This window comes from Poecilia reticulata, chromosome 18, assembly GCF_904066995.2.
Source record: "Poecilia reticulata chromosome 18, P_reticulata-male-v2, whole genome shotgun sequence".
Lineage (NCBI taxonomy): Eukaryota > Metazoa > Chordata > Actinopteri > Cyprinodontiformes > Poeciliidae > Poecilia > Poecilia reticulata.
Window position 1 is genome coordinate 28,130,906 of NC_088847.1, and position 9,371 is coordinate 28,140,276.

The 9,371-nt window shown below is 40.8% G+C and overlaps 1 protein-coding gene across 1 annotated transcript; it reads right to left on the minus strand.

Annotated features, from left to right (window-relative positions):
• LOC103480852 (arfaptin-1-like) lies at window positions 1–9,148 on the minus strand. The gene is made up of 8 exons (XM_008436047.3): window positions 8,929–9,148; window positions 6,958–7,076; window positions 5,966–6,065; window positions 5,388–5,506; window positions 5,095–5,316; window positions 4,087–4,244; window positions 3,827–4,001; window positions 1–2,817 (listed from the first exon to the last, which is right to left on the minus strand). Exons 2-8 carry the CDS (start codon window positions 7,063–7,065, stop codon window positions 2,662–2,664), a joined length of 1,038 nt encoding a protein of 345 aa, XP_008434269.1. The 5' UTR covers window positions 7,066–7,076; window positions 8,929–9,148; the 3' UTR covers window positions 1–2,661.
• Between the last annotated feature and the right edge of the window lie 223 nt (window positions 9,149–9,371).

A 9,371-nucleotide genomic window follows, 5' to 3' on the forward strand; every position in this document is an offset into this window, starting at 1 on the left:
TCTTATGAAGGTGTCATTTATTCAATGCAGCTGTTTGTTGGATATTGGCAGCTTAAACATAATTAAAGTCAGGACTTTATTGCACACAAGGATCCACAGCTTTTGCATAGTTTGTCTTACTTTCAAGGTGAAGGACAGAAAAAAAGAAATACAAGAGCAAACATCAGAAAAGTCATAAGAAACACGTAAGGCACACAAACGTTTGACATCAGGAAACATCATAAGTCATGAAATTTTCAATAACATAAATCAATAATTTAGTCATAAAAAGAAAAGATATTTTGGTCCATATTTTCTCCCAACTTAAAGATTTGGTGTTGAAGAAAATCTCAGATAAAGACTCTGAAACCTTCTAATGAAACAAACACTTCACTTGTTCCCTCCAACAATTACAGCCTGGAAATAAACTGGGATTTTACTTTGGAGTACAGATTAAACTGAACAAAGTGCTGGAAATAATCTGGAATGTCAGAATTTAAGAAAAAACTGTTAACTGGATGAAGACCAAGCTGAGACAAAAACATTAAAACATGGTCGGTCTTTGCAGAGTCTTGGTGGAGATTTTGTGGGGATTATAAGAAAATACTAAGGATTCATTATTTATTAGATCCAGAACGGTTCTAAACATGGAGAAAACGTTCTGCAGATCAGTTTGATGTTCTGGAATCAAACCTGGATTGTCCAGATGGACTTCTGGGAGTAAATCAAGCAGAAATCCAGGTTTTTGGTGTGAGGTAACAGATCACTAGAGATACTCCGGAGCCTTGGTGGGGTGTTTGGGACGCATTGGGGCCATAATTATGTTTTATGGAGCGTTCCACAAGGCATTCAACATGGGAAAACCTTCCCTAGGAGGTTTGATTTTGGATATGAAAGCACAGTTTCCTCATTTCCATTGAGCGGTTCGGTACGGACCGGTTTGGTCGGCCATTTTATGGTTCCGAATATTTCAGTTTGACTCTCACTGGGCCGGAGGCAGTAAACCCAAACCACTGACGCTACGTCATACTAGTGTGACGACCATCTGTTGTCTTTGTCCCAATCAGCAACGTTTTTCTCTGTCCTCCAATGAACTGACCGTGTTGTGTGTCGCCAGCAGCTTCACCCAAACCAACCCAATGACCTCCAACTGAAGGAGTAGCAGAACGGTGCGGTTTGGGTCGGTTGCATCTGCCACAAACAAGACAACACGGTTTGGTGAGAACTGAAGGCATCGCAGCTTCCACATCGTCTAAAGTTTTCCAAGTTTGCAGCGATCCGGCTACGTTTCTCATAAATCATTGAAAACATAGCAGGGTCTCCATCTTTAACCACCACTAAGGAAAGATAAAGTATAAACTTTCCCATATTTAGTTAGTTGGTGTTATACAGACTGTTACTAGAGAGAAAAATGTTACTGAATTATCTTTAAAACGGCTCAACCTGCTGTTAACGCAAAACTACAAAGAGTTTAACATCATCAGCATACGGTGAACTTCTGTTTCTCTTTTTGGCTTGTAGAAAATAATAAGTTGTGTTAGTTTATTATTAAACCTGGTAAATAAGGATATAATAAATCACAAAGTCTCATGTTATTGGTATTAAAGTTGTGCCTGAAGAGTCGCACTAAATAAACATAAAACCGTTTGGCCTAAAAATAAAACGTCACTTGAAGGAAACAGTTTTCATCCCACCATCTTTAACAAACACAAATATTTAGTTCAAGATTAAACCATCATTGGAAGATTTCCAGCAACATTTCATTTAGTTGATAGAAGAGTTTAAATATTTCCTAATTTTTCTGTTATGTGACCAACAGAACAGCTAATTGGATGTTAATCGCATCAAACACAAAGCTAATGAAATCTAAACTTTAGCAAAGAAGAAAACGTTGTCATCAACATGAATACAAAATACATTTTAACCTTTGGTCCACCAAAACGAGCGCTACCGACACTCAGGTTCGAAATAAACCTCAGCATTTTAGAAATGGCCTCATCCAAACTACTGGTCGCTGTAAAGCTGGTAAAGGTTTTAAATCTGAATCTGTGAACAAGCCAGACCTTCATTTCCTCAGCTGTCTGGAGTCAGAATGGAGGTTTGTTAATATTTTACTGAATCTTTATAAACCTTATGCTTCTCATCTGAATTTGGGTTCAGCTCTTCAAAATGATTTTCCTGAGGTGAATAAAGGAAATGTATTAGAAAAGATGTTTCCCGGCTTGTAAAGTCGGAGAGCTGCCTGAGTGTTTGGTTTTCTAATAAAGGAAATGCAAACAGAGTTGTGCGGTTTTAGTCGGCTGAGGACTGAGATCCCTAATCCACTCTGAAGTTGTTTTCCAGCCGTGGCGTTCAGGCACCTTTTGTGACTTTCTGACTGCAGCGGCAGCAGATTTTCAGAGTTCAAAGAGAAGCTTAGCGCCTCTCAGAGGATTTAACGGATTTACAGAACAACGCCTTGAATCCCGGCCGAGGAAACAAAGAGGGTTTGTTGGTTTCTTCCAATTAAATATGTGATTCAAAAACGGAAAATTTAATTTTTAAACAATAATAATTTCATATCAAACCCAAATGTCCCTTTCATCACCCAAAATAAATTACTGTCCTTCTAACTCCCAGCATAAAGCGAACAGAAACCTTTCAAACGCATCTTAAAGTCTCTCAAACTGGTCCTGATGCTCGTCAGCTCTCCTCCAGCCAGGAGGGGGCGTCAGCGCTGGCGACGTTTAGGTGTTCCACGGCCTGCTGCATGTTTTTCTCCAGGAAACTGTGACATGACAAGCAGTGAGCAGCGACGGCGCTGTGGAGCAGCCACAGCTGGTTGTGGAGGACTTTCACCTGCAGACAGAGAGCGAAGCCACGGTTAATCAGCTGCTGTTTCTGTCTTTAAAGGGATCCCATTATGCAAAATTTAAATGTTTTTGTGCTTATATTTTGGTCTTTACTTGTTCTAAAAGTAGACAAGTATTAAAAAAAAACACCCAATAATTTTTGGGAATAAGGCAATACTTTTTAGTGTCTGGAGAATGAGCCGTTTCAAAAACCTTCGCAATGTAACATCACCTAGCAACTCCAGCCCGTTACCTAGCAACCTCCACGGAATTCCGCCCGCCACCTAGCAACCCAAGCTGAGTTCCAGCACATTTGGACAGCTGGTGTTATCGCTATACACCGGCTGCTGGAAAAGACAAGTGTCTTGTTGTTGACTTACCATCCAGAAAAAACTTCCTGCATTCTTGTCGGTTGTGCAGCAGGCTCTACTAATGCTTTTCAAAGTTGTATGGTTTTAAACTTGCACATCTGTTTGCAACCATTTTCACGAGAGTTGAGTTGGGGGGCGTGGCCAGCAGTAGCTTATTTGGATTTAAAGGGACAGAGCACTAAAACAGCTCATTCTGCTCAACACAGGCAGAATTGATCAGAATAAAATCTCATCTAAAAATGATATTGTGCAAAACAAAGTAACAGAGAAAGATTGAGACACAGTCTGAATGGGAAACTCTACGCTTTTAGAAAAAGATGGAAACGTGTTCTTGGATATTTCAAAATAAAAAGACCAATAATGTGAATGATGCATATCTTTCAGTTTCTCATATAATTTTATTTAAATGTAATTCATGTACACGCCTCCTGTTTTTTGTTTTCTGTACCTGTGAGGTATAAGTTTTGTCTTATTTTCTTTTTTCTGTTCTGTATACATTTTCAAAACATCTAATAAACTTATTGACAGAAAAAAGTAACAAACAGGTTTTATACAACCTGTTCAAGGAAACACAATGGGTCACCTCTAAAGCCATGGGTTGTTGGTTGTGTAAACCAACAAACAGAACCTGGCGCTCCGTCTCACCCTGTTCTCTTCCAGCAGCTTGACTTTGACGGACAGGTCGTCCCGGACCTTCTCGTACCGCTCCCTCTGGCCCTGGAAGGTTTTCTGGGCCTGCTCCAGCTTAGGCAGGGTGATGGCGTCCCGTGGGCCCATGTTCAGCTCCTCCAGGTCCACTCGGTACGCATCATACTCGATCCTGGACACCACAGGGGTAAACAGGAAGACCCGTTACCAGAGAACAGCGCCCTATGCAGCCCTGTGGAGGTATGCGCTCCACCCACCTGGCAGCCTCGTACTGCTTGGCGTTGATCATGGTGTCCTCGATGGTTTTGTTCACCAGAGTGTTCATGTCGGAGGTGAAGGCGTTGATGGCCGACTGCAGGGTCTCTGTGCTCTTCGACAGAAACTTTTGAGCCTCAGCGTTCATGTCGAACTCCACCTGCGGTCACGTTAGGACGGTACGACGTGTAAACAAAGAGGTCTGACATATTACAGTGCATTTACCACAGCAGGGTTGAACCAGGCTGCAACTGAACTCTACTGTTTGTCTAGGAAGTCCGGTTTGTTTGGGGAGGTGTGAACAATCAAAAAAGTGAACTCTGATCTCAGTCTTAGTTCGGTTGAAGTGAACTCTGGTGCGGTTTCACTTCATCTGTGAACGCCAAGCGGACCAGAGATCGCTCTAAAAGCAGGAAGCAGACTACAGCGCACGGTATTCTGGGTAAATACAACCAACCAAATATGAGTCTAACACTAATGGGAGAAATGATTCGGTGTATTTTACCAAAGTCAAAAGAGAAATGTTCTTTTGAACTGCTAAAATCGGACTCTAGTCCATTTTTGTTTACATTTCGTGAAGAAGGAAGTTTTGCTCAGTAGTTTCGGTTACATCAACGCTTTTGAAGGTTGATTCAAAAAAAAAATCTCGATTGCTTGAGGTGGTTTGCCCACCAATAAAGGTTGATTTTCCTTTTTTACACATTTCAAACAGTTGAACAGAAACATAGCAAGTGTTTTCTTCAGAGTTTTTTGAGTCGTTTCCTTCAGTAGTTCTTGGAGCAGCGCCCCCGCAGGCGAGGAGGGGAACAGGTCTTTCAATTAGTTTGGATTATTTCACTCAGTGCAGTGTGAAAGAAAACCACACCAGCTGAAAATATGACAAATCTTGGAGTTTTAGTGCCAAATCAAACTGGTTCTACTGGACCATAAGGTGTGAAAACAGCCTGGGAGTAAAGCAAGTAGAGAACCAGCAGTTTGTTGTGGATCCGGTGGATTTCCTCAAGACTCACGTGGAGGTTCTTGGTTTTGAAGCTGAGCTCGGTGAAAGCGTCGGCCATCGCCTTCTGGGTGACGGAGAACTGGGCGAACTGACTGGCCAGCGTCTGAGCCAGCTTGGTCATGTGGTCGTAGCGCTGCCGGTCGTCTCTGAGCAGCTCCAGGCGCGGCTCCAGGTCCAGGTCCACCGTCCGGGAGCCGCGGCCCATCCGCTCGGCCAGAGCCTGCCGGGTGCACTGCGGCGGCAGAGACAGCACCGTCAGATCCGGCAGCTGTGAGCGAAGCTGCTGGGTTAGGCTCCGCCCACCTTGTATTTGCTGATGCTCCACTTGCGGACTCGCTCCAGCTTCTCGCTGGCCAGGTTCTTGTTGCTGGCTTCGATGACCACAGGTCCACCGTTTGGTTTCTGGGGGGCGACCGTCACCTCTGGAGACAGGACAAATCAGTCTTACTATATATATATTTTTTTTTTACATATTTTTAAAGTTCTTATGTCATGACAGCGCCTGTCACAGTAAACATTAGATCAATTCATCGGATGATAAATTTAAACAATTACTGAATCAATATTTGCATATAGGCTGGCATGATGAATTTTGCTGGACAATAAATTGCGCCAGAAGTTGTTGCAATAAAAGATAATGTTGTTGTTTTGAGACCATTTTCCAGAAATATCATGGTAATAGTATAATAATGCAAAGACACATTATCAAAACTTTAAATTCTAATGAACATTTAGCACTGGGAGACATTTTGTAATATCCAAAATAAATAAACAAAGCTGCAAATAAAATAAACAAAACTAGTTGAAACCAAAACACCAAACAGGAAACTTTTGTCATCCAGTTTTTGGCACAAAGTAAAGAAAAAAACAGTAACCTTTACCTTGGCTTTCGTCCGTTTCCACGGCGACCCCTGCTGCTGCGGCCGTCGTCGAACTGTCAGTTGCGTCTTCACCTGCGTGGTTGGAGTTGCTGTTTGTTTCCTGCAGAGAGAAAGAAGGCAACATTTTCACACATTAAACTGTCATTTAGTCCTGATACAAACTCAAAGTTCAACACATTTTATGAGATTTTTATGGCAAAAACCAACAAAAAATGGAACATTATTTATTTAAGTTAAACTATGTTACATGTTAAAAACAGAACAACCAGCCACTGCACTAAATTACTGAAGATTAACAAGAAAAACATGAAAACTAATTCTCAGAAAAATTAAACAACAACCATTTTCAGCTGTAATAAATCATCATTTCTTCACCACCAGTCATCTGAAGGCTTCCCTCCATCTGTGTGACCTTTACGACCCGGCTGACATCACCGTCATCCATATGAGATGAAGCTAAGCTACTCCAGTTAGCTTCCCTTCAATTAGCTGAATGTTGTTACCGTTACTCAGTTTGTTAAAACTCAAATAATAGAGCCGAAATAAAACAAAAAACAGAATATTATTATCACCAATAATTCTCTAAACTCTAATTTCAAACTGTTTCTGAATGCATCACAGCCCCAGCAGTAAGAAGTTCAAGGGTCACGAAGCTAACCAATCGAGTTAGCCCGGATCAAAACCCATCAGGGCTGCCATATTGGATATTACTCCCTGCTGCTTTCAGCTTGGGGTCAGAGAGGTCAGAGGTCACAGAGACAGCCACCTGACACAGATGTTGGTGAGTTAGATTCTGCAGAGGAAGCGCAGCAGGGCGAGGTCGGTCCTCACAGCAGCAGAAAGACTCAGCGCTGCTGCGTCGCATTAAGGATGAACGCGTGATGACGCAGAACGAGCCCTGATGCGCGCCTCAGCAAAGGTCACATCAAACTCCGTTCCCTGGAAACGGACTTAAAAACGCTCCGTCTCATTGGTCCAGACTCTGGCCTCACCTTTAAGTCCACATCGTCGTGACGTCCGTCCTCTGGAGGCGTTTCTTCTTCCTCTGTGGTGTTGGACGCGGCAGCGACGTCTCCGTTCTCCTCCGATGCCTCCATCATCTTCTTAAAGTCTAAGGAGAAAAAGTTCAACGTTTACAAATTTTATTAAAGGTCTGTTACTTTCTGCCTCCTCTGTAAAATGACTTAAATAAAAATATCATCTGTTTAAAAACAAGATTTATTTGTAAGTTTATCAAAACAAAAACAACAAACCGACTTATGAGATCAGAGTTTTGACCATTTTACTGCTTTCAGGCATCAGCAGTAACTTCAACCAGCTTTAATTTCTTATCTGTAACTCATTTATTTACCAAATAAAGATTAGAGTGTGTGACAAAAAATGTGAATTAACTGAAGCTCAAGTTTTGCTTCAAGAACATTAACAGCACTGGTTTGTTTTTAGATTATATTTTAATCAAGCCAATAAACTGACTCATGACTCATTCAGCTCATTCAGGTATAAACTATTTACCTCATTTCTGAGTCCAATCCCATCAGCCTCATTAATTTCTCTCGATCAGGTTATATGTCTCCCTCTGGTGGTCTAAAAGCGAATTACATCTACATCCATAAAAAGGCTGAGGGTCAGCGGCCGCCACCAACCCCTGCAGCTAAGATGGGGTAAAACCTGCTTTCATGAACAGGACGGATCTGAGGTAACGTCTGCACCAGGGAGTCCAACATGTGGTGCAGGGGCCATTTGTGACCCTCGGACTGACTTTCAGCGGACATTTCCTGACACACACAAAGTATTCTTTTTCTTAAAACCACGTTGATCCAGAGACTTTTACTAAAAATCCGACTTTGCTTCACTCAAATTAACTTTTATATAATGTTTTTTTAAAAACGTGGCTAAATATAACAAGCGTTTTAAAAGAAAGTGACCCAAATCCTGCTTTTATAACTAAATAAATTAGTTCAATTGAACCTGAAATATGAAAACTTAATGCCTTTCTTTTAACACAGCAAACATGAAAATTCCTTTGTCAAATTTGGACAAATGACATCCCTTTTCTACAAACAGCAAAACAAAAATCAGACTACTTTATTTGCTTAGTTTTAATTGTATTTTTTTATCCATAGATGCTTTTAACTCGATGATCTTGGCCCCCGTCTTCACCTTCCTGTCACTGCTAATAAACACTTTATATATGACAGATCTTTGATAACTCGTAACGCTGACCTTTGACCTACATACTATCCCGATGGATCATATATATTGTTATTGAGCAACTGTGTGTTGAAACGTTAGGTTGCAGCATAAAACCATGACAGGAACAAACTGAGCCCTGCAGGTATTTTATCTACTTCTGTTTATGATAAGGAAGATGTTTGCTACTTCCTCTCACAGGGTTTGTTTGTTTGTTAAAATATGACACTTTTTAAAACCAGAACATGCAGAGCAACAGGTTATATAATGAGCATTACAGAGGTCCTGAATCAACCCTTCATTTCCTCATAATGACCTTCAATCACCCAGACCTCCTTGTGACAATCTATAAAATAATCTCCAGTATTTTTAAGGTTTTTGGCAACTTTTTACAATAATTTCGCAACATTTAAGCTCCACACAGACTCACCTTTGTGACTTGAGATAATTTTTATTATCTTTAGATAAATCTGTTAAATATACCTCATAAGACTCAGTAAGACAGGCAGAAATAAGATTTAAAGACACTAAAAACTTTGCATCCATGTTTGAGTGAAGCATAAAAACAGTTTGATGGGTGTGTTCGTTTCAAAGATCCTCTGAACTTTACTTCCCCACAAACTTTAATTCACAAATTCACAGAAAACCGAGCTTTAGCAGCGGTAGGTCGACCGTTATGACCGTTAAAAAAAAAAATCCTCTTTTTGACATTAAAGCAAAACCACAAACAAAGAGGCGACAACACACCTACGAGCTTTTTTTTTTTTTTTTACCTGTTAAAAAAAGCGACTCCTGCTTATTTTCGTCCTCTTGTCTTCAACTTTCTATGTGTCGGGTTACTCCTGCGTCTTCGTCAACTTGTTATTTTTGGAAAATTATAATGGAGTTGATCTAAAAAGTTAGCGTTAAGACTAAAAGTAGCGAAAAAAGCGTCCAACACATCTCCCGGAAGTGTCTTCTGAACGGATTGCTTGTTGGAGGGAGTGTTCGGTTTATGCTCCTGGGCTAACCGGAGGGGCGGTGACGTTCGCAGGTCACAAGCGGTGCGTTTGGCTTTCGTCTTCTTCTTTTTTTCTCTTCAAAACACTTCATTTGTATTTTTTTTACAAAGACAAATTAAAAGACAAACTGACATCAGCACGAAATTAAACAATAATGTACAAAGAAACAGTAGCAAATGAAATTATTAATCAAAAATAAACTTTAAAGATGCAGC

Coding starts and splice junctions, on each gene's coding strand:
- LOC103480852 (XM_008436047.3), bottom strand. CDS start 7,065: ATGATGGAGGCATCGGAGGAGAACGGAGACGTCGCTGCCGCGTCCAAC. Junction 5,507..5,965: donor GGAAACGGACGAAAGCCAAG/GTAAAGGTTACT, acceptor TCCTGTCTCCAG/AGGTGACGGTCGCCCCCCAG. Junction 4,245..5,094: donor TCAAAACCAAGAACCTCCAC/GTGAGTCTTGAG, acceptor ACGTGACCGCAG/GTGGAGTTCGACATGAACGC.